Raw genomic sequence first — 26,922 nt, 5'->3', positions numbered from 1 at the left:
AGTTATGTAACCTTGTTTGCGTCATGAAACAAGTAACGATACGTACAATCAGTCTGTACCAAGTGATTATCTGCATATAAGCGTATATAAAAAAAACAAAAACGTTAAACTGTAAATTTGGAATTAACAGCTATAAAGATATTTTAGTAAAACATTTATAATAAACTTTGCTCTTTAAATATTCATAATTCATTTTCAGTTATTAAAAACAATTCTTGCTCGATTCTTCGTTAAAATTTCAGTTTAAAAGTGTTATGCATTTTTGTACGCGGCACACAATTTTACACACAATTTTAATTAATATTAAAATAACATTTATCTGCAAATTAAAGCTGCAATATAATAAAACGATTTAATAAATTTTATGAAGTGTAATAATTGAAACAATTTCAATAATGAACGTATTCGTATGCTTAAGCGAAGTGAAAAAAATTGCCCGAAAGAGCGAGAAGAGACTTAGTCAACTAATTTTAAGCATTTCGTTAAATTATAGGAGCATCGGAACGAAATCGAGCATTGCTCGAGATGGCAATCGATCGTCCATGAAAGTTTAATTTCAATACCGCGCGTTTTATATTTTATTCTTCATAAAATATGTAATGCGCGTAAAAACGGTGTGTACATTTGCAATTTAACGTTTTTCGGCTCTTATTAACGAAGTACTATTATTGCATTAAAAATCAAATTACTTTTTCTAATTAACGGTATGGAAAAACCATTCATAATTTGTCACTAGAAATAATCTTTATTGCAAAAAAAGGCGATTTAAAATTGAAATTTCCAACGGCAACAACATTAATCGATATTGCAAAACATATTGCGATATTACAACGTTAAATGTAATCTGCATATATGGGAAGGACGACAGTATTACCAAGAATTAATTTTTTTATTACAACGGCGCCGAAGCAGCGTGCATCAAATTGTAAAAGTATATTAGAATAAAACTGCGAGCGCGAATCATGTGCATGCCAAAACATAAAAACGATATTCAATTATCTCAGTTGTAAACGATCTCTCGTATAAGCAAAGCGTAATTTCGCTCTGTACGCAAAATTAGATATTCCACACTCGCGCAGCGCGCGCGATAAACATGTGTCTATCATAAAAAAAAAAAAGAAATTTACGTAGAATTCTGCAACGAGCGTACGCACCAGTGAACGAAACGTGACAAATTCGAAAAGTTATCGGGGACAAAATAGGGATGAATGCTGTTGCCTTTCACCGTGTAAACATTTTTATTCCGCGGCAAAATAATTTCTCTTTTGTACTGTCGTAAAAACGTTATGCACTTTTGTTAACGCATTGCCCGAAAACTACCTTTCTGCCGCGGCGAAATTATTACTCGCATTGCACATCTACGAGTCGCGCGAGCTACGTGCACTGTGACCGAAAGAAACATGCGACTCGTCTACTCTGCCACCTGTTCACATGTCGCGAAGACTGAACGCTTTACAACTGATGTCGTAATATACCTACATATATCACGTGCTATGTGCAATTTCGAGGTCGTGATCTGATATATGCAGGCAAAGTATGACATCAACATTTATCATGTTTTTCTCTAGAAGAAAAAGACAACTTATTAAAGAAAAATTAATAATACGAACGCCCTTACCCTTCTTCTAGTTGCAAGTAAAACTTATTTGTTGGTAAGACTTTTAGTTTTTTAAAAAGAAAATATTAACATTATAAAATTTAATTTTTTAAATGTATATATTAATCACTTTGCCGATTTATGGCAGACGAGTTCTTTTTCCAATTAATATTTTGCTTCATAAAACCTCATTTTATTTAACAACCGATACATACGTGTACAGTTTAATTAATTTTAATCGCCGTCTCAGAAAAAGAGAGAGAGAGAGAGAGAGAGAGAGAGCTTAACAATTCATTTTGAAGTAATGAAATACACGTCTCGTAAATCGTGATAGAAAACGCAAGTGTAAATCCGCTACTAAAACGGGACAGACAACGACGCTTAGAGGCAATAAAGTATCGTGCCGCGTTAAGCTCGTAAAATGGGAGCACGATTTCTGTCACCGTACGAGTCAACTAAAATTCCAAGGGACGGTTGCCAATCAATCAACACCCTGTGGTCCACCGTGATGTTAGTATATTGACTTTGAATCGATCATTGGCGACCCCTAACGAAATAGTCATATCGCTCCCAGTTCTGGGTCCTAATGTCAACATCAATCACTAACAGCAAGCTATTAATCGTGACCCAACGTTTGCGCAGAAGCTACCGGCAAAGCACATCGCGTTTGTGAGATCAAGTGTAAGATATTCCTCTTTCTTCATAATCAATCTTTAAGCGTACTTATGACTCTTTCATTCGAAACACTCACATATCGACGTTCAATATTCTAACTGCGAGAAAAAACTTTTTCTAAAATCAGATTTTGATTAAAATTACAACTGTAATTAATCACTTCATCAATTTTTACATTAATATAATAACTAAAGCTCGTCTGACTTTGTATTAATTCCTCTCCTTTTTTATTTACGATTTCTAAAAAAAACAACTGTAACTGACATCTTTTTACTGAAGATATAATAAACATATATTATATTTATGATATATACTTGACTAACAATAAGTATAGTAATAGTAATAAAAACCGAGTGGAAAACAGGCTTAGTGATACAAAGAGCGTTTACTCATCCTCGCTCGTTACCTGAGATTATAGAAGCAGCCCCTAGTTAGTATTATATGAATAGTAGATACGATCAAAGATCTCATTGTGTCAGTAAAACATGTTGCTAAAATTTCGGACAAATTTTATTTTTGAAATTAGTTTCCAAAGTTTATCAGTGATAAAAATTCGATAAGAGAATCAACAATTTTGCTTTGCAAACTTAAAAGTCTCATTTCAAAGTAGCCGCCCGGGAAGTATTGATGCCGTGACAGATGTTCGATAATTGCTTTTACATCGACAGCTCTTCACCTAGTTTGAAGATGAGAGAACAGTTTCGAAACTTACGAAGTACTATGCATGACTTTATTAAATGATTGACATTCACTTTGCTATTGACGATTTCTCTGTTACATCATTCGGAAATGTAAGTCACATGTCATTATCGAACTGTGTGCCACATTGAATACCTAAAATCATATTTGCGCGTTCGTATTTCGCGAAAAAAATTGGTTTCGACAGAAAAATATAAAGAAAATAAAAATATGAGATATTTGTTACGCCTGCAATTATTAAAATTTATAAAATTGATAAAATGTTAATTTAAAAAATTTATAATATATTCTCAAATTTTAATAATAAAATTATTTTATGGCTTATATATTTCTCAAATAAAATAAAAAATATATATATCACATTTATATTTTAAATTTTATATTAACTATATATAACCATATTATATTTCTGTATCTTGTCATTAATGTTTATCATAATTAAAACTATCGAAACTACGACTTGTGTCGTTTTACTGTAAATATTTTTTTGATAGTAACAAAAACGTACTATCAAAGTACAACATAAAAAAAACAATTTACGATCTTTTAAAGCCATATTATAAAAATTAAATATCTTTTTCGAGTTATGTTGTAAGAAATTATAATTTTTGGGAATAAATCCTCTATGAAATAAATTTTGTAGCAGAAAATATTAAAGAAATTAGTTGCGGTGAAAGAGGAAAGAGCCGAGGATAAAAGTAAATTTTATCCCATTTTGACGGTTCGAGAGAATCTTTATCTTTGTTAGTCGGAGTCAGAGTTAAAAGGCCGCGGCGCACAGTCCACGAGGGTGGGCCGGCAAGTTAAAAATGTAAATATAGAAAGGAGAGTAAAGTTCCGCGTGCCCTGAAAGCTCTCATCAAGCTGTGTAACTTTTACTTAAGCGATTTTGTTCTACCTGACGCCGTATTATATTCTTACTGTACAGCTTGCCAATGCGGGCTTGCAAACGATATTTAACGAGTCACGGTAACCTACTTTCCTTAATCTTATTGTGATCTTAACAAAAATTATCGTTGTATTTATTCAATCTCTCCTTCTCCCTTTTTCATTCAAAACATTATTTAATTTAAATATTTCAACACTTTATTTTTATAGCAAATGTTAATTGTATATAAACATAGTAACGTGACGAAAAAAGTAGACCATTCTCTCGCTTTTTTCTTTTATAAATGTAAAAGAATAACTTTGAAAATTAAAAATTTTCCAGATTACGCGTTAGAGAAACAAGAGGCGCGCCATCCTACAGTAAGCTAACACGATTCACTTAATTAGTTACGTCAAGGGAACAGCGAAACACGATAACTTAAGATTGTCCCCAGACATTCCACTCGATTAAAGCCATCCAATTTCAGCACTAAGTTCTATCATTGTTTGCTGGCTAATGTACGGGAATGGCTGCAGCCTAACGTGCGAAACGTGCCGTTTCTTATCTTTACCGACGACGAAATATGCACTGATCCTCATTTGTCTGTGTCGGCACAGCACAATTCTGACGGTTTCTTCGTCACTGTCACTAAAGCGTGACATCACATTTACCAAACGACACCACAATATCTGTTTGTTACACTGCATTTATGTTGTACTACTGAATTTCGATCGTAAATGGTCATTAACAATGTCAATGTCGCTGAATATTCACTAATAATCAACAATAACTTGATTATAAAGCGGAAAAGTCATTATATTATGCAATTAAGCGCAAATTTAACTGCGGTCAAATGGCTCTACATTAATTCATGAGTTTTAATATACGCTCACGCGTTTTAATACAATTCACACACGAAAGCTGCTTTCGTGCGAGAAGATAAACACAATTTTGTTAAATTAAATAAAATTCTAAATTACATAAAAAATTACGTGTTTTATTATACGTATTAAAGTACTTGTATAAAATAGATAAAATTTTTCAGCTTATTTTATTAACGAAATGGAATAATTTTCAACATATTCATCTAATATCTTTGGTTAAAACTTGAATAATTATTATTTCCATATATGAATCGTCCTTGCGGTTATTAAAATGTTTCCACGGTTCTGCATTTATTGATTTTCTTATCGTTTAATAGGATTTGAGATGCAATTTGCATTTCCGATCTTAGTTACGAAAGTGCATGAAAGAATCCGATCCGCTTATAGCGATAGCAGGTTAACTTGGCTTAATTTTTAATATCGAACAGTTTCTCGCTCGATATCGTTAAGTACAGGCGCTCAGACGAAGAGAAGCTCAATTATTAAATTCGCCGATCTAATCGACCGCGAAAGATTACGAGACGTGCCGCTTGTCCGCGCCCAGAACTTTGCGAATATTTTGTTCCACCTGAGCCGGCAAGTTGGAATCGAACGTGTCAAATTTAGACGGCGTTCTGAAGAAAGTAAGACGCAGAAAAGTTCCAGCAGAGATTTTCCTCTTCGATGTTGGAGCACGATTTATATAATCTTCTCGCCAGGAGTTCTTCCAATGCATCTTCGAATTCTTTTCACAAAGTCTTAGTACATTCTGTATATTCGTTTGACTTATGTACTTTTACAACGTTCGTGAAGTGTTTGTTTGTCCCTTTCTTTTCTTTTAACATAAAAGAGCGCTCGAGATTTTAAATTTAATTTCCATTAAAACGTCCATCCAAAAAAAAATATTGATCATCCAATACATTTGTTCTACAAAGCGCTGCTTTTCTCTTCGTTTTCTTGCGTAATATAATATATGCAGGCACATGTAACGAAGTTTAATTCGGTTCTGATCAAGCGAGGATACAGCCATGTCTTTGGGGATACGAAGGTATCTGATCATTACCTTTAATTAGTGCCGTGACAGAATCCGCGGTGCCTTCAATAAAGTTAGCAAAGCCGACCAAGTGAAACGTGTCGTCAATTACGATCGACACTGGAACTGACTTGCTACTGGAGAGAGGGTGGAAGAGGAAGGGGGGGGGGGAAGAGATAGAGATTACTCCGTCAAACGTAAAGTCAGGTTCACAAGTTTTTCATCGCTCACATATCGCGCACGCCCATCGGATGGCGTTAACTTTATCTGAGATTTTTTTTCCCTCAGATAGTTCGACGTCCCCTTTCACCTTTAATCTCGGTCGGTGCACATCCGGCGCGTCCGATATTCCACCCCACCGACGCGATGCGCAACCTTTTCCCCATGGACGATCGCTATTTCAACCCTTTTTGCGTAGACGGCGAGTAGAAAGACCCCGGCGAAATCTTGATCAAAGGAAAAACTGACCACGACGGAAGTTCGAACGCCGATAAATAGAGGCTATCGTATAAAATGCATAAAACGCGGTACGTTTTTAATATGCCACCACCGATAGAACTAAGCGCGACTGACTCCTATTTTCACATTTTGCTTTTAAAACGAAATACTCTTTATATCTGAGCTTTATAAATGAGAACGTAATATCTTAGACAAAAAATCGATTTACAGTTGTTTTTTATATAAAAGTGCGTCTATTGCATATTAAAGATTATAGCTAATGTCAATAAAAATTTATGCAAGAATAAACGAGACCTTTTGAGTGACCTTAGATCGAGTTGTGGTGTTTTAATATTAAATCAGGTACACGTAATGATATATTAACACGAGTTGTCGTGTATATTACACGTAAAAAATGTCAAGAGAAACATTTGTATGAAACTAATCATCGAATAGTTTATTTATTCATTGATCACGAAAGTGCAAAACAAAATTCCCTTCAGGAGAGCAGACAAACTATGTAAGAGAGATCGAGAAAGCGAAAGAGATTGGTGGCCTTATAGAATTGGATAAGGTTCGGGAATGCGTGGGATATTGCTTTCGGTGGCAAGCTATGTCGACATTGCTGCACCGGTGATAGTTTCCAGGAACGTATAAAGCCCGCCGTCATAAAGTCACGATTTCTTTTGTTCTCGAACGAGGTTGCAATTCAAAACTCGAATAACGAACATTGTGCTTCCGCGTATACGCGGCTGGGAAATTACACGGTTGCGGGATGGAAGCAGCGGGAAGGGCAGGTGTGAGCGCTTTTAATTAGAAGCCTGAATTATATGCACCAATGGGGATGCGTGTTCCATTCAAGGGCCTTGCGGCGCAGAGCCCTCCGCGTAATCGGTCGATTCCAGTGGAATCTCGCGAAACTGAAATTTGGTGAACGCTCGTATTGTAGCGCCGGACAGATGAAGGTTGCAAATTAACCTTCCTATTGTGTTCGAATTTAATTGATTCGTTCTATTTCTCGAGTGAAACGTAAAATATATTAACAAAGGAAAATTATTCTCGTATCTTGATTTAGCCCACTGAAAGACAAATTGTTGTAACTTATTTCATGAATATTTGATTATAATTAATAAAACCATTGTTGGAAACTTCTAAGTTAAAATTTGCACAATAATAAAAAAGATCAATAGACAAGAAGAGCGGGTCGGTTTAGCTGCTTTTGAGCTGCAAAATGAAAATTTCGTGTACCGCTAATTATTCAATCTCGTGAATTATTTCTAGTGCTTTAGTGCGACTAAGTATTGCTTTATTGTCTAGATTGGATATTGTCTACATTGGATATTGTCTACATTGAGTATTGTTATTCGAAGCTGATGTGGCTGTATACATTTAGGAATTGAATTTATCCAGATTCTTTTATGCTTCTATTTATGTAGCGTGTCTAGCGAGATTTCGCTTAATGGACTTCAATATAGCATATTTATCTTTTCCCTTCATTCCCGCCAACCTTATCACTCATTGTTCGTCTTATAGCGGCTTCATCTTACCATTTATACAGGCTGATGGGAATGCCAAACGAACGAACTGCGCGCCGAGTATTTTATATACATATATATTTTATATATATATTTTATATATATATATATATATATATATATATATATATTATATATATATACCATATGTATATATATATACATATCTCCCCGTCGTCTGATTGCGTTTACACGTGACCAGGGTTCCCTCGAGAATGAGGGAGAAGGACGCGTGTGTCTTGATCGAGGACGATGAGGTTAGTGAGGAGTCCTTGTAATATATTTCGAGTAAATTTCGTTCTCTTGTAGGTAATCTACGACAGACAGCCTTAAGCCATCCTCGCGACACTAGATTAACTTTATCAAAATTATTTTCTTTCATTCGAATTTGTACTGATTAACACTGATGAGAAACTTGTCACAACCGCAAGTCGACAGTTGATTCGCACAATTTGTAATCATAGATGGCTTTGCACGCTCCAGTAATTCCAAATTCCAAATTAAACTGACGGAAATTTACGAAAATGAGACATCGGACACATTTGAAGACGTTTTCTTAACAAATTTTATTTTAATGTATATGAATATATTTAAAATTTTAAGTATAAAAACAACTGGAACAAAGTATAATGAAGTCTAAAATATCGAGAGTGACGTTAAAATTAACATTATGCATCAATGAAAATGCTATTTTTTTCTCTAATCGATCGGTTCATGTGCACGGCTTCATTTCGCTCGGCGATAATGCAATTTCGATAAGCTGGCGTCAAAACGGCGCACACGGCGCAGTCATTACGCGCTGGCGTCTCCACACGGAGACAATGACAGAGATGAGGGTCTCTTAGCGCATTGCGTTATATACGCCTCGTCGACGAACTCATTACAGCCATCGACCGTGCGGCGTAACCGGAACCCGGAATAATCCTTCGAAAATTCGAGGGGAGCACGGTGAGTTTTTTCTTTTTTTCGTTTCGTGCGAGAAGACCGCGCGCTTCGCATCTGCGGTCAGGTAATATACATTTATAACCGTTTTAATTCTGCAATTTTGCAACAATCATCCAACAATATTAATAAAATTATAAAAATAATTTGTAAATAATGAACAAATTTTAATTTTCTAAATATTAAAATAATGTTGCTTTGACAACGTCATATTTAAAAATTAATGAATGTTTGATGAATACAAAATAATATCACATTACATTAATTATTTTCCTCCCTATATTTCTCTATAATATAATTTATTTTGATAAAACTTAAATAATGTACTACGAGCTCTTTTAAAATTGAATATACAGGTTAGTAACAATTTGATAGAGACAAATATTTATAATATTATTTACTACTAATTGTAAAATTAAGTTATGAATATTAATCTAAAAAGACTGTAAAAACTTTTCGATCAACTAAAGAAAAATATTTTTAGCAACACGACTATTTTCTCCTTCATAAATTGAATGTATAAGTTAAAATGTAATCTATGAAAGTTATTTTATTTATATTTTATATTTATATTTATATTTTCTCATTTACAGTACCGTTTTTTGCCGTTAATTAATATTTCAGCATCTCGAATTGTGGTCCGGCAATATAAATATCCAACACGTTATTGCTCCGAGATTGAATTTCTCATCTGCCCACATATTCGCCGCAATGAGATAACAAATACTATGTATATAATACTATGCATATAAGCCAAGATGTATTATATTGTTGTATCACATATCGATATTGCAAGCGAATTGAATATAATGGATTATCGATATGTTGCATTTAATCTGCGTTTGAACCAATTTAACTTTATCATATTTTTATCTTCAAATGTGTTCCTCTGAGTTCCTATTTCTGCTCAACTATAAATAAGCAGATAAGAATATCATATAGAATAAATTCGAGATACCGACGTGATATTTTGATTTGGAAAAATATAAAAACCTTGATGTATGATGTATATCATTTATGTTTACATTATCGAATACAAAATCAAACGTCGAATTTTGCATGTTCCATTCAGAAGCGTAATGGACATTTTATGTATTCCTTTACCCTATCTATACCTTTACATCTTTTCCTTTATTCTATTCTAATGCATACTTTTGTATGTTGCTTTTCACTTTGTAAGAGCTACTGAAGTGAATAACCGACGGCAACAGCAAATGACTCAACGGACCACGAAGTAAAGGCGTTGGCAAGAAGTGTTCGAGTGAATGCATATCCAATTACAGGACTGTGCCCGGTCAAGCGATCTTTGAAGCCAAACTTCTGAACCGATCGACCTACCTAATTCCGCTCGTGCTTTAATGAGTTGGTTTCGCCCTTCCGACCGTTTCATCGGTCGGTTTATTCCATTAGTTAGTTCGTCTTAGCGACAAAGTTCTGTACTAGTAGATAATAGCAAAGAGAAGCCTGAAAACGGCTCTTCCGCATGTTTTTCATAAAACACTTACTGATCGCAATTTAGTACCGCAACATCCTTTTAAAGCTGAAACTACACAGCTGCATTGATTTTTCAACGCTGCTATTTGGCGTGTCCATGCTACATCAACAAATTTTCAATAAAAAAAATACGCTCTGTGTGAGAATTTAATTACATAATAAAACGCCGCGTAATTTCAAATTTTGTACATGCCGATAATTTATTATAAATGTAAATAAATAGATAATCGGGAATCAGTAAGCGTCTCACAAAAAATATTGCGATAGCTTCTTAAATTTTTCTCTGATAATTTTTCACAAAGTTAGAAAGAACGAGGCAACAGACTGTCGTGAGATATTTAAAATATTTAAACACGTCTGCAGATGTGTGCGGCTGACTATAAATATCGAGACAAATCATTCAAGTGCACTGGCCTAAATACAGAGTCGCGTCACTGATGCACGGCGGATTGAGCGTTGAGCTATATCACGGAAACGTCGCTGCTTAAATATCGAACAGAGAAGATTCGCGCAATTAAAAGCGTTAATGAGAGTAAAGACAGTAAAGAATCACAAAATGTACTTCTCGAGTACGATGCTAATAATACCGGTCCGATATAACGTTAGCAAACTTATGCAAAAAATAAAAAGCAGAATAAAAAAAAGCCGTTCGTAGGCGAAGTGAATATAAAGCGACTGGATGAGCTTCTTTCTCCGCGCTTGCTTTTCATTGCGCTGCTAAGTAATTTCGTTGCGGACGTTACTACAAGATATAAAGTTGCGTACATCCGGATATTTCCGACAATAAATACGCCTCTAAAGCGAGTATTTTGGTTCGCACGTTTTACGCGACACACAATACGATAGCAGTGTAAGAAGAGAAGTCGGGGGAAAAAAAACGTTTCAATGCGTTAAAATATCCCTTGATTGCTGTTAGAAGAATGGAAGCGTGAAAATAGATTTTAATATGACTCTTTATAAGCTGGTCGTCAGAGCAGCGATAAAAAATTAATGTAGTGGGAAAAACAAGAAAACCCGGCGCGCAATTTTCATTCATAATTTTAATTGTCAAAATGCCATTTAAATGTAATTTATTGCATATTAAATATATTATTGTTCACTATTGTCCCGAAATAACGCGTCGTGAAAATTTGCTATTTGCGTTGCTCTTTCATTGTTCCTTTCTTTCGTACAGATCTATGGAAATATAAATTTTATCGCGAAAAAAAAGAAATGCGTTATGCATCGTGATAACATTATTGTAGACGTAGCGAAATACACGGTATAAACGCACCTAGTGTTGATGTCACGGCGTTCGCACTGGGATTAATTAGTCATGGAAATCATAATTTACCTTGTCACCGCACGTAATTATACAATTATGCGGTTATTTATAAATGAGCAGAATTAATCAACTTCTCGGATACACTTCTCGGGGTGCAGAGAACTTGCCGAAATAAATTTTTATAATCCTAGCACACAAAGCATCCAGCCGCCATTAGCACTCATGCGTATTACCTGAGTGGAACTTTGGTCTGACAACATCTGACGTATTGTACACACGCTGGTCGGTGTACCAATGCGGGTCGATCACGAGAAGCAAGCATGAAAAAATACAACCGTGCTGTTTACATGCAAACATTTCGCATGCCATTCACAAGTTTGCCTCGCACAAAGTACGTAGCAGAGAGGATAAAAAAATAGGTTTTTGTGCGTTTGCTTGTTAAAAGAATGCAGCGGAATCATGCGCAGTAATAACTTCGTTGCATTCTCAAAAATAAAATGGAAACGGAAGGTATATTCCTCCGAATCTCTGTATCATAAATATTGCCTCTGTTTTGAATAAGAAAGGGATATATAAAAGAACCTTTCTCTACGACTGTAAAAAGTAAAGTTGCATAGGGAGAAAAAAAAAAAAATTTAAAACGTTCTATTATAAACATGACAAATTTCAGGCATTATGCTTAAAATGCATGATTTATTATTACTTATTGCTATCCCGCCCTCGTGTACAATAAGATGTTAGATATGCATGTTGCATTCGGTTGAAAGCATACGAGAGATGCATACACTTTTTCTTAAGTATGATAAAGGAGGAAACCGCTAGGCGGCACTCACCGTCGTTGTTGGTTCGCGCGCGAGGCGGGGACGAGCTAACGGTCGGAAAATTTCTGGAGACGTTGTCCCGTGGTTGCGGCTGCGGTCCTTCGAGGTTCGGGCTGGGGCTGAATTCCGCCCTGAAGTCCGCCCTGTCGAAGCCTTCCTCAAACTCGTGTATCAACCCCGTCTCGTCCGACTCGACCTCGCCCTCGTATCGCTCCCGTAACACCGATCTCGGAACTAGAACGGAAAAAGAGAGTTCGAAGTCTCCTTGCTGTGTAATGGACTCCATCAGCGACACATCAAATATACATAGAGGAACGCCGTTTCGCACAAGATTGCCGATATAAGGAAAGAATTCTAGAATACGTCGACGACGGGCGTAGCGATAAAATCATTTCTGCGTCAGTATTGGTTTCCGGTGAGAATTTGCGATTGGTAAAATTTGAAACGGAGTAGCGGTGCATGTTTCATGTATAAAAAAAAGTTAAGTAAAAATAAAATCGCAGCATATAACTATATTTTCCGCGTGCATAATTATTTATAATGCTACATGTAAATAAACAATTTTGCTCTCCGTAAAATTATGAAAAAAATATAACAAGCAACTTGGATTCAACATCAAGTGCCATTACAAGTTACATCCATTTATGAATATATTGCGCAAACGTAGAAAATGTAAAATAATTCCGGAGCCAACAATTTGGCGTATTCTCGCCTCGAGAATTTCTGCAGCCTATTTCGCGCATTCTACGCATATTGCATTCACGTCGGTCTAAGTCCGCGCGATTTTGCGCGGTCGCTTCAGAACATGGCATGCAGCAGAGCAAATAAGCGTCGATCAGATCGAAACGTAAACGCTCACGTCACGCTCGCTCGCAAATAAATCCGCTTCATGATGTGTGAGCGCGCGGCGGCTAATAATAACGTTGCATTTGCACGCGCCCGCATGCGCGCGCACTGTATCAAATCGGTATGAAATGCTACCGATCGCGATATGCAATCGTTATCGTGCTTACTCGACGCTGCCCATTTTTCATAGCGCGCGCGCGCGTCGCCATGCTTTGCAATAAACCTCGCGCTCCGTTAGAAACATGCTCGTGAACCCGCGACATGAAATAGTTTCGCTGGCTCGAGCAATCGCGAAATAACATATCGAGGTAAAATGTGGCGAGATACAAAATATTTCGAGAAACAACGGTGTCGGTCGCTTGAGAAATTATAAAGAGACAATCGTGGATCAAGCAATAACAAAAGTCAATCGAAAATACGCAGCGCAGTATTATTCAATCAGTCAATTAGCGCGATCATGTTTACAAATTTCATTTCAATTTAAATCTGAATGCGCGTTTCAATAATTCCTGCAAGCTTAAACAAAAATAAAGTGTTTTTTTTTAATATCTTTTAAAACGGACTTGTAGAATTAAAGTTCAAAATAATAATTTTGTGTACCTTATCGATGAATATAAAATGCACGTTAATTATATCCATCTAACAGATTTACTAATAAAGAAAACCTCGATAATTTCAATTTCTTGTCTCCTATTTTTTTCTTTCCAGGATTTCTAAAATCACAGAATTCCTTAGTCCAAGTTGATTAGCGCTGCCTTAGGAACGTCAGCCGATAAATTAAGTAGCTGATGTTCACATACCGAAACACTCTGTGCCGAGAGAAACACGGCGAATCTCTCGTGAAATCTTACTAGTCAGCTTTAAAATAATTTCCATCGTTGCCCGAAAATTCCACATGGTAATTCCGAAGCGTGTATAGCCGGCAAAACCGGATTAAAGGCAAATGACGCGACTACATAAGCGAGTGAACTAGCGGGCGGCAATGTAGCTTGTTTACTGCAATTAATAATTGTAATTTAACACCAATTTTGCGGCAGTGTATGCTGCAACGGGCTATACCCTAGTCTTGGCGCTTGGTGCGGTGCGCCCGTGCGCGCAGAACACCCGTGACGCTTTAAACCGAGCGAATACATTATGACCCGCGTCCACGTATAATGGAACGGAGAAAATATGGTAGACGAGGGAGAGACGTGGCTGTGAGCTACCATCACCACAGCCAGTGTAACATTATGCACGAAGTATTGCGTAAAAATATATATTTTTCTCTACAATCGTAAACATTAAACAAAGTACCGTGTCATGAATGCCGTCATTCAGCCAGAAAATAATTCCGAAATTAATAAATAATAAATTTTTTAACAAAGTATCGATATCGATTTATGTTATTTGTGTCATAAGAAACACAATATAATCACCTAACATTTTGACAGTTTTTCACTTCCAGTTTGTTATATTGATTGATAATATATATGTAATATTGATTTATGAAAATATATATCGTTTTTTCAATTTTAGATTCTACAGCTTATCTTATTCGAATTTCCTTTGCTGCATTATTCCTGCCGACAAATTCTCTTGAATTTTTTTAATAGCAATTAATCCTTTTATTCTCACACACTGTAGCTACACATAGCTACGTATTTAAAATTATAAAATAAAATACTATTGCCATCTATATTTCCACATTTGTGAATATTTTGATATGTGCTTAAATTTCTCGCAACAAAATATTACAGTATTATTAACTTTCATTTTTCGCCGTTTGAATTCCATAATAAGAGTTATTTTATAAATGCAATGTTCAAAATTTATAATTTTCTTGAATTATTTTAAATAGATGTACTAATCGAAAGTAAGAAAAAAGAAGTTTTTCTTATGTATAATAACTTTACAACTCAAATTATTGTATATGGTTGCAATAAAAATAAAATTTATTGCTAAATAGTAACAAATAAAAAAAAATCTTTAAACGTTTTCAGAATGTCAAAATTTTTTATAATTTACTTATTATAGAACGTTCACAAAAATACAAATATTTCTTTTATAGCTGTTAAATAATTTGAAAATAAAAGAGTTAAAAATGGGTATCGTATATTTATATAAACCTTTTAATTACTTGTATTGATTTATTTAAAAACTATTTCAACTGTTGAAAATTTATATCAATTTATTTGTATGCGAAATGTGTTACAGAGAAATTTCCATTGCTCATACTGTATTCTAATACCGTATTGCTAATGCTGTATGCTAATATAATAAATTGAATCTATTCGACGCATCTCGTTGTTTCTTACTTAGATCATTAATTTATAAGTCGACAAATAATGAAATTCGTTAGACAAATAATGGAATGTGCTGAGAACAAGAACACATAGTAATGACGTACGCGTACGAAGTGTAGCTTACTCGCGGCAATTAATTACAGTAATTTAACACCAATTTCGCGGTACGGCTTGCCGTAAATGCGGGTTAAATTTACTTTGAGTCGGTACACCGAAGCTTTAATCTGCGTGGATATATTAGAACTCCGCGAGCGAGAATAATGCAACAAAGGAAATACTCTGGTGAGATGCGCCGTAGGACGCTGTGAGCGCACACGAGTTTCTGCAATAATTAGTTATCGCGTGATCATCTAATTATTGTGCCGGCAGTTATTAGTACTGTTCGGCCGAATTTACTCAAGATATATTCAAGATCCATGAAAACTGGTCAACTTTTATCAGACCGTACGAAGAGATATCAGTTGTCCTAATATCCAGCAGCATGTTAGACAGCATTAGAAACACCAAAGCTCGTTAGTGCATACCATAGTTACCGTTAGCTTAACGCAGGTCGTCGTAATAACGCTGTGCTGCCACGTTTACCGAGATACAGGATAGAGAATGTTAGCTACGGCCAGCAGCAATAATTATGAGAACCAGCGACGTGTGAGGCTTTTACCACTTCACTCTCTTGAGCGAATATTAATTTATTATCCCGGAATTGTTAGTGCCGCGTAACTACATCACTCGTGTTCACGATAAAGTGTTAGCGTGAAGTACGTAAAAGAAAATATAAATCATTTATTAATGTTCGTATTATAAGACAGTCTTAATTCCGCTTCCACCATTTTCGAATAAATATATTTATATGGCAAGAAACTGCACTATATCGAATAAATAATTTTCTGTGCAATTATACATATAATCCCTAGTTTCGATCTTAATCGAATTGAAGAAAATTCTTCAATTATCAAAATGACCAAAGTTGTAAGCGATTCGCGTCTTGCGAACGCTAGTTGCAAGTATCGTTTCGTCGCTTCAGCGATTGTGAATCACGATGTTCATCCCGCCGAATTGAGAGCTCGATGGCGGTAAAGCCTTCAATGAGTTCATCGTGGAGGCGGACGGAATGAGAGCGGGAGGGTCCAGGGTGGCAATAATTGTTCCCCGAAGTCCCATCAGTGAGATATATATCGGGCGGACCTTGGCAAGGCTAGAGGCGTCCTAAATTCTGTGACTCTCTACGTCGCGACGCGCTAATAAGACCTCTGTAATGCGCGAAAGGTCCTCTCAATCCTGCACAACGGTGGAATCGCGCGGACCGATGTAACTAGGTAAGTCGACGGAACGATGAGAGATACCTTGAAATCAGTCTAAGCCCCGTTACGAGCTACTCGGCGAACAGAAATGCCGCAAGTAGTACGAGCAGCAGCAAGATGCGGCTTTACGTAGAAGTGCCTTCTACATAAATGGTTCTCCATTTTCGATAACTAAAAACCGTTTAAAGGATTCTGTTCCTTTTTCAGATAAGGTGTTAGAAGCGAAGCTTCAACAATTTCATAACTAAAATAATCTGCGTGTTCAACAAATTAGATACGTTTATCAAGAATTATACAAAATTCGAACATTGTTGATTAAAACGGTGAAATGGAATTTAAAAAAAAAATGGATTTTTAGAAATACAGAAATGCAGTAAGAAAATCTATTTTTCGAACGACGTCGAACAAATATTTTTATCAAACCTGAGTCTATTTTCACATACAAAAGTCAATACATGCACGGTATAAACGTATTAGAATAAAACAATGGCATTGTTATTAGAAAAAAATTTCCAGTTTTATCACAAATCGGATCTGTCAATACGTTTAAATTAAAATGATATACGTACCGTTGTAAAATCAAGCGCCAAACAATTTTCTTTTAATGAAACTTTAAATCCAAGTTTGTATTAATGCACTTGCAATGTTTAAAATTTTAAGATTAAATATCTCAGTAATTACGGCTTCAATTAAATTTTTCTCAAGTTAAAGTCGACTACAACTTAATTGAAAGCTAAGCTCTCCTTCCGCACTTTGAAAACTTAAATAACTCACTAATTAAGACATCGATAAGATTTTCCCTAGAAGAAAAACGAAATACACAACTTAACAAAGCCTGATTTAAATGCTCAAGTGATCTTTGCCATAAAATCAAACAATATAAAATATATTATCCTTCAGTATTGTTTCTCAAAACGTTGAAAGTTATAATCAAGGAATCTCGCTTTAACAATGGTATATGAAGGAAATACTCATATAATAATCGTCTCGTAATGTGTGTTCTGGCGATTTGTTTTTAAGCAACACATTCGTGACGAGCCCCTTCTGAGAGAATCCTGTATCTGTTACGGACACCAAACATATTCAGCGAAATCGGATCACTATGAGACGACGCTTGGTAATGGCAGGCACGCAGATGATCTCGAATGGGCAACAGACTGAGCTGTGCTCACTGCATCTCTGAAATTAGGAATGCACGTACGGACGAAAGGATGCTTCGCTTGCATCGATGTAGCAGTTTACTGAGATATTACATAGGCACGTCGCTTACGTACACACTTCGTGCCTTTATCATCCGGTCTGCTGTCAGCAGCCCGACGCGCCCGCTGCAATGACCACCTTAATAAATGTTGGAAACTCCGTTGGACACACATATCTTCCAATGCACACTGCGTGTGTGTCACAGAGATATTATTATACGAGAATTTCTACGAAATCCGCTATTTTACAGAAATGGAGAGGAAAGCTTATAATTCCCAGTAATTACGGCAGATTTAGATAATAACATACGGGGTTTGGGAAAAAATTTGCACTTTTCGGGAAAAAAACATCAGCGACGCTGCAATATATTTTAATAATGGATTCGGTAAATTTTATTTCGCCTATCTCGTTGGCGCGTTTAAACACGTCAGCCGAAAACAAGCGACTGTCGGCTGAAAATCCATCAGACTTGCACAATACCCGCCTGTGCCATGTTTTTTAATTGCGCACAAAAACGAATCGAAAAGGCCGACAAAAGGCGCGCCCCGGCTTCTTCAGTGTGAGAAGGGTCTGAATGACATATCCGATAAAATGGGATCGCGCCTTCCGAAGCGATCACACGCGCGCGATAAATCTCCCCCAAGACTGACAAACGAAAAAGTTAAACGCCGTAATCGAAAATGTAGTATGTAAATCCCAGCGCAACGCGGGAAACACGCGCCTCGACGGTCGTTTATCCGTCGCTATCGAAAATTTCACGCTCGTCGTTTTTTACCCAAACAATCCTCCGCCCCTCCCCCGCCCCCGCTCCTGTCCTATCTCGTTCTGTTCTGTCACGCCGGGCGTACTGCCGGAACAGGAGCGTTGACCGCAGGAAATGCAAAATCGTTTTGTCACGCGAAAAAGTGCTAACCAGTCAACAATGGTGACCCTGTTTTATCAACCAACCTTTCGCTCGCTCGCCATCCACCCTCGCAAATGATATTTACATGGAAATATAAAAGAGAGGAAAAAGGGAGGGAGGAAAAGGGGGAGGGAGAGGAGAGGACAACGCGCGGATGCGGCTGCCAGGCGTGTAAACGTGAGGATGATTAATGAAGAGCGATGGATCATGCGCCCCGCTTGCCGAAGGGCGAACGCGTACCGGTCGCGGTTATTAATTACACGCTTTGCGTGGAACGATAAGAATAAAACATCGATTGACCGGGAGAGGAGAGAGAGACGGAGAAGGAAGAAAAGTTAATGTAAATTACGGCCCGGAAATTAAAAAGCGCAATCACCTTTCGCGGGATCATCATAAAAGTTCTCAGTGAATTCAAATAAAATGTGTGAGCATGAGCTTTGAAAAAATATGTCATAATTCATTTTTTAATTCTTCACATACCTATTTCGTGAGGTATTAAATTCCGCGAATTTCTAAAGGATCTGTAATGACTTTTCTTATCTTATTAATCGAGTCAATCATTCATCTTCATTCATCATCTCGTGTAACTAGCTGGATATATATGTATAATAGTATGTAAAGTGTATAAAACAGACATACATATTGCTTGAATGTAAGATACATTCCGTTTAAACAGCAAGAACTCTTTTCACGCGTATCAGCATTTCACACCAATGCTTAAATTGTCATCTTATTTACACTTTGCTGTTTCTCAAATAGGATTATCCCTGTTTCTTTTCCTTTTTTTTTCTTCTTATTGCAGAGTAAACCCTCTGCGGCGAGGTAAAAGTGTTCCGCTTCGGCACATAAGTCTGGCAAAATGCCAGATCTTAAAAATGTGCTCGAGTCCTTTTCATTTACTTCTATCTATTTTCCTGACTTAACGAACTTTTATTAAACGTTTAATACTCGAATTTCTCTTTTTCTTTTTTTTTTACAAAAGTTCTGCGTATAAACTTAGTCGTTTTATTTTTCACAAATTTTTTATAAGAATAATCATTATAAATATAAAGAAGAAAAATAAATAAATTTATATGTAATATTTATTTTTGTGCATTAATATAAAGATTTTATATATATTTTTCAAGTACAGAATTTTTTCTTTTAAATATATTTTCAAATTGCAAAAATAATAAATGTATTTTGATATAACGTATTCAGTATGATTTCGTGAATCTCATAAACCTTTTGTATGTGTGCTTAGTAAATATAAATAATTTTTTGTACGTACCTAAAAAATATAAATGAAAAATTAAAGAGAAACGTTGATTTCAAAATTTATAAAAATTGATTATAGATAGATTTGCAGAGATTAAAAACGTTTCGAGTGTCCGATATTTATTTGTTAGTTTCACGTCATAGTAATACAAACATTGCACTACGCATTGATTTAGAGATACCCTGAGGGAGAATAAAAAAGAGTGTAAAACGACCGAAAGCTTGAATTGCAATTTTCGCACAAAGGCCACGTGCGAGCGACAATATTGAGTAAAAACCGGGTTGCAGGTTGAATCCGGTCGCGGAATGTATTACATATGTAGTTTGAACGAGTATGCAAATACATTCGCGGCTGACTATGTGCGGACCGAGGCTACTTGCCCAAGCGTACATGGAAACTTACTACGTCTCCATTATCTTTATCTGGTCGGAAGTATTTTTAAAATAGATTGAGCGCTGTACAAAATTATGGCGATGTCAGAAACTAATGCTAAACATATCTTTAAAAGCAATTCAAGCAATTTCAATTCGATTTCGATAATAATTTCAATCAATTTGAGCGTTATCTATAATTAACATCATTAGTATCATAAAGTTTTACTTGGAAATAATGACGTTCATAATAGAAAGTAAAGCAATTTTTACTTTTTATATGTACTTGTCATTTACAAGACACAACAATATGAAACTTCTCCCGAAAATAAATCTCCAAACAAATTGCATTGCTTGCATTGGATTCATAAAGGGATGCAGATAAGAATTGTTCCTCCATTGCTGCTCTTAGTTTGCACAAGTTTCGTGGATTCTACAATTTTTCTCTTTTCCTGCCGTTTCTTTTTCTAGATATCCTTCTTATTCCTCTCGTCCCCTTTTCCCATTCAGTTTATAATGTTTGCATATTGTTGTTTGCATATTCATTCTGAGTCCACTTCGTCCTACAATTACTACCGCTGCGTATATACGATCCTATTTCTCCTTCCCTCACTTCTGCGCGATCCGGCCGAAATTCAATAGAGAGGGAATATACGAGAAAGTAGAACGCAATTGTCTGGTCGAAAAGCCGAAGGCGGTTATTGCGCGAGATACGTTATGCGTACAATAACTTTGTAATTGTCGTCGTAAAGGTACAAAGTGAACCGGTATTGCCTGTTCAAACCTACTGTTCTACAGCACAGTCTGTTATTCGCATCATTCACGTAAACTATACGTATATAAATATTTTATTGTGTACAGCAATAGTTTTTGTTTCATGTGGCAAGTTTTTTACGATAGCTTTCTGTTTTACAATACACAGTGGATACAGTTACGCTATGTATAACTTTGTAAAATATGTTTTTGCGTTATACATTTCTAAAAAATAATTTAAATTATTAAAATAATACATTTCATGTCAAAGCTTGCATTAAATAATATATTTCACAAAATTAAAACTATTAAATTATAAACAATCAAAAGAGAAAATAAAGGTCGATGTGCATTATAAATAAAATGTGTAGCGTTTCGATAAATTAATTACTAGATATCAAATCTAGTTAAATATTACTAGATATCTGCATATGTTATATGCACAGTGGTTCGATCAAAAAAAAAAAAAAAAACGTCTACAAACTCGAAATGTTGTGTATATGTTAGCTGCAATCAACGTGTGAAACAGTGGTAGTCCCGGACACATTCAGATCAGTCAGAAGATTACAGTTACGTTACAGTTATTACACATACGCAACCAAAAAATCTTTTTCTTTAAAAAAAACAGAACGCGCGTTAAAAGTAAACATTTATGTAAATTCTAGCTCATCGATTATGTAGATAAAATCAATTTGCATTAATTCCGCGATTACAGATTATTTAAAATTCATAAGTTTCTTCTTGCCGGAGCAATATTCCAACAATGCTTATACAGCAAAGGTTATTTGGTGATGCATAAATTAAAAATCATGCAAATTTGCATTGAGAATAAGCGCAGCACGATAGTCTGCATGCGAAAATGCATTAAAGATGCCGTAACTGGCGGAACACGAGCGAGAACAATTTTTCGCTTCACTTCAGCCACTTAACGGGTCCGCGCTGTAAAGTCCCACACGAGCCAGTGAGCCTTTCCATCCCGTTTCACGTAGCTGGTGAGGGTGGCAAGCGGTATACACATGTCAGCCGCCATCGTCGCGCTAGGTGCGTTCATTTAGTGCTCAAAGGGAGAGAAAACTCAAACCTTTAATAAGCCGCAGAATCTCTATCCTAGCTAAAAGTGTGTGCATAAAGCGAATATAGTTTCTGCGAATAATGACACATAAATATCTCTGCGATGTGCTGACTAATGTATGATATGCATTAAAAAAATGTGTCTCTACAAAATGTCTAGCACGTAAAGGAAATAAAATTTTAAAAAACTATAAAATATATTGCAAAATTTTTTTACTCTTCTTCATAAAAAAGATATCTTTTTTTATAATTTACTTCAAGTATGATTAAAGAAATTGTTTTTAATACAGTAACAAAGATTTTCGCGATTAAAAAACATCTATTAAGATTTGAATTAAGGATTAATTTCGACGGTCGGGATAAATTGCTCTCTTCTATATTTATTCTTTTATAACCAAAAATAGCCATTCTTTCCCAAAGCAATACTAATTCGGGTCGAAAAGTAGAGAGATGTAATCGCACTCGCTCTTTCCTGAAAGCGACCACGGCCGAGCGGACAAGGGAGCCGCCCATGAATTCATTTGCGAAAGGGCTTCGTTAATTTCGCACGGATGCGCTTCCCAATCGACGGTCGCTTGTGATTGAGTGAACGAAGAGGAGTGCGTAAATCGAGCGTGCATATGTCTCAATATTCGCACGTAGGTTCGTGTCTGCGTACATTGTATGCGCACGGTTGAGCAATGCAGTGGCGCGGTGCGAGACATCCACGTCCCCTGATCAAAGTGTTGCCTAGGTTGCGTGCTCGCATGGTTCAACTACCGGTACGCCACTTCATAGGCATCGACCTGTCATTGCTATTCGACGTAATTTTCGTTAAGCATACAGACACGACGCTTTTGAAGAATGAGCAATTGTATCTTCGTGCAAGTTGCACAATTACAATGTCGAATCTTTAATAATTCGTAAATCTACGTAACAGTGATGGAATATTTTCTGTTTATATGCGTGTACACCACTCTCTCTCTCTCGTTGAGTTACACGACACGTTTCAGTAATTTGCTTTCTACGTTCCTCGAGATTGTTAAAAAAAAGTCAGTGCTTTTCGAAAAATGCGTTTCGTGAAAAAGAATTTGCATGGAATTTTGCCGCTTCCAAAACTTCCAAAAGAGAATTCTAAAAAATTAGTATATATATAACTATATCTCTCTCTAGAAGTAGCCGTGACGCTTGGAACCAAATTCAAATCTATTGTGCATTCCCGTTGCGTCGCCGCAATTCGTACATAATCCTGAAATCCGATATTAAAACGAGGCGATCTATCTCCGCTGGAGTATCTCGTTATCTCGGGTCAAAGCAGCATTGGTAATGCGATGCATCGCTGCAAATGCGGAAGCCTCCGAAGCATGACACTGCAATTATAATGCAATTGTAACGGACCGGGCCTGTTGTAGAAAATTTAAGCGGACAGCCGACGAATTTGTGGATCGGCAACATTTATTCAACGAATGCGATAATATCCGGCCATTCTCGTCTTATTCGATCGTAGGATATCGCAGGCTGGTTCGGAGGTTGCATTGAGCAAAAAAGTTCGATGGCTCTGTAGTTGCAGCCCTCGGCTACGCTATAGGGAATTCAATCCTCGCGCCGACAGAAGCGAATTTATCGCGACCGGATAAAGGAAAGACGCGCGAGAGGTTTGAAGAAATAGTATGAATACAAAACTTTCCCGAGTTATACTAGCGCATTCGTTGCTGCGAGATTACACCTTGCTGCATCTATTCGAATAATACCTGTTCCCGCTAGTTTGACGCAGAGAAGTCATCTCTCAGCGAATGCCTCAGCTTAAAAGTCAAGCAGAGTATCGGGAAAGCAGCCATATTGGCGCTCGTTTCATCAGAGTTAGAAGATGTATGTGCATATTTCGGTGACTAAGGCGAAAAAGTTAAAATAGGCACATCTCATTGAAAATGTTCGCGATAAAGGAGACACGTTTTCTCAAAAAGTTAGTTTTTACTAGTTGCAATTTTATCTTTGTTCACTGACCAGTCGCGGACTTTGCAGAATGAAAACTTTACGGGAAGATAACAGGCAGTTACTGAAAAATGGGGCTGCCGTAAAAATAGGGACTGAAACAACCATTTATTCATACTAAAGAGACTATAGCGATATTATCGCACAATTACAAAGTTTTAAGAAAGACCTCTGATTTCACCTCCTGACTTTATACTGAAATTTGTTAAACTTTAATTATCTAGTACCTTTAAATGTACATTTCGATTATAAAATTTAAATTGTTGCAGTTTCTACGTTTTAACTTATTATTATTTATATAGTCAGTTATTTAATTTTCTTCATTCTCGGTTTCAGAAATGCGTGAATAAAGAAAGAAAGCTATAATAGAAAGCCGTAATCAAAAACTGTAAGAAATTGCAAAATTCTATATAAGCAAAACTAATTAAAAATACCGTTTAAATAAAAACAGTTTTAAAAACAGAATATTTAATTATAATATATGCATATAATTAGTATGAAATACTATCATATTTTTTAACATTTTGACACAATCTTCGTAAAAACATTACATTTTCTTCACTACGATGCATTAAAGTCTTATATTTTAAACAAAGAAATGGGAAAAAAGAAACAAAAAATTAACCGGAATGTTAAAATGTACATTTTACATATTTTCATGCTTTAGAATCTTCTATCATAACATTTGATAAGCTTTTCAAATTTTAGAATTTCAATTTATTTTATTTAAATAAATAAAATATACATTTATGTTAAAATGTACATTTTATTTACTTTTATGCTTTAGAATCTTATATCGTATCATTTGATAGAAACCTAGAACGTCATTGCGATGCATTAAAATTTTATACTTTAAAATTTAGATCCCTTCTTTGTTTAAAATATAAGATTTCGATACGTCGTAGTAAAATTATGCGTAATGTTATGTATTGTATGTATGATACATAAAGTTTTAATTCATTATTCATTACCTCACTTCAAAAAATGCAGATAATTTTATTAATAAATAGCTATGCACTATCTACTTTCAGCACACAACTAGAGATTCATATAGTAACATCTTTCTTTCTATTTACCATAGAGTTTAACGAAAAAAAAAAATACTCATTCTCTAATAGATGGCGTACTCTCGATAATTAAGCATGCTTTTTCCGCGGAACCGGATAAACGCGAGACTTTTTATTTTTTTTTCTTCTCCTACAGAAGAAAATTTTATTTCGCTTTTTTCCGAACAGACAAATATCTCCGTAAAAGAAATCCGCATATTTAATCACCATGTATCATTTAAGAATGCATAATAAATAAAAAAAAAAGTTAAAACTCTGAAATATGGCCTGTGCAAACTAAATGTATAATAAATGATTTACACTAGTGTTACTTTACAATAATAATAATTTTTATATTTTCTCTGAAATAAAATATGGTAAAAGAATGATGGAATTTAATTGGAATGATAAACGAAAAGCACGCGGCGTTGCAATGGATTATATGTAATCCATACATAATTTTTCTCTAACGTTGTAGCGCGGTTCAAAAATAGAACAAATTGTGGTGATCGGCGTAAATAAAAATTAGAAATTAAGTACATTCGTAGATAAAGTGTGCTTCCAAAATTCAATGATTTTCAAATCGCAGCAGAAAACTAGATTACTTTATACATAAAGCATATTAAAATATTATAAAAACACGTAATATCGGTTAATCGGATTATTTTACGACAAAAATGGCAGTGCAAATAGCCAATGGCATCGCGTTCACAGTTCATGAATTCAATTATTTGAGTTGTACACGAACTAACATCTTGTCAAGAGACTGCAACCGGCAGCGCATTGGTAAACGTCCAGCTTAGCGTTACGCGCAACAGTATATACATTCAGTTCCTGAAGTTGATAGACATCTTGCCAAGACTCGACCACTTGTTGAGAACTTGACGGTTTCGCGGTGATCTGTAAACACTGCTATAATTGCACGCCTCGTAATATTCAGTAAAATCAATTATCGGCGAGCGAGAAACAATAGAAGCAATCGCGAATGACGTATCTTGAAATAAATCGTTTATAAATTTGATTAAGCGCCAACAGAGCAAACGCCGCGGCATTATGTTTCTATAAAAAATATGTGTTAATATTATTAATATTTATGTCCATAATAAATTGAAATAAATAACAATTTTATTATTGCATATTGATACTCGAGAAAATTTCAATACTTTTTTGTTGGAAAATTATTGTTAGGAAAGTTATATTTTTCCTTTTTTTTTTGCAATACCGATTTAATTAAACGTGGAAAAATTTGCCACACAAATTACGCTTTTCCAATGAATTTAACATCGCCGAAATTGAAAAATTATGAAGCAACGAATCGCGCTGCCGCTTGTTAAAAGCCATGAATTTCAAAAGTTACCAATACGAGAAAAACTCCAATAAAATAACAATACGATCGCAAAAATTTTCGGGGATGCCAAATAAGAAATGAGGAAAATTAAGCGCTCGGTCCTCGACGAATTCTCAGTGTTTTAGATCCCGAAACAAATCGGCAAATGCACAGAGGTCAACGAGTTTAATGAGTTTACGATCTAAAATATGTCAAAACCAATGGGAATTGCCTTGCACGGCTTTCTGTTCCGCGAGCCTAAAATATTCAGCAACCAACTCTCTCTCAATCGCGCAATAAATTTCAGAATGTACGCAACATCGACAAATGTAATAAAAGGATAAAAAGATCGAACGTCGAATATCG

The 26,922-nt window shown here is 35.7% G+C and overlaps 1 protein-coding gene across 3 annotated transcripts in view; it reads right to left on the bottom strand.

The window, feature by feature from the left end:
* LOC105667745 (protein eva-1 homolog C) overlaps window positions 1-26,922 on the bottom strand; it is a 156,577-nt gene that overhangs the window by 10,463 nt on the left and 119,192 nt on the right. For all 3 annotated transcript variants that reach the window (XM_012359729.2, XM_012359727.2, XM_012359730.2), the window contains exon 6: window positions 12,242-12,463. In XM_012359729.2, coding sequence (XP_012215152.1) covers window positions 12,242-12,463 — 222 coding nt within the window. The remainder of the gene's footprint in view (window positions 1-12,241; window positions 12,464-26,922) is intronic.

This window comes from Linepithema humile, chromosome 2 (genome assembly GCF_040581485.1).
Source record: "Linepithema humile isolate Giens D197 chromosome 2, Lhum_UNIL_v1.0, whole genome shotgun sequence".
In the NCBI taxonomy this organism is placed as follows: Eukaryota; Metazoa; Arthropoda; class Insecta; order Hymenoptera; family Formicidae; genus Linepithema; species Linepithema humile.
The sequence above is the reverse complement of the archived record's forward strand: the minus strand, read 5'-3'. Positions and strand labels throughout refer to the sequence as shown.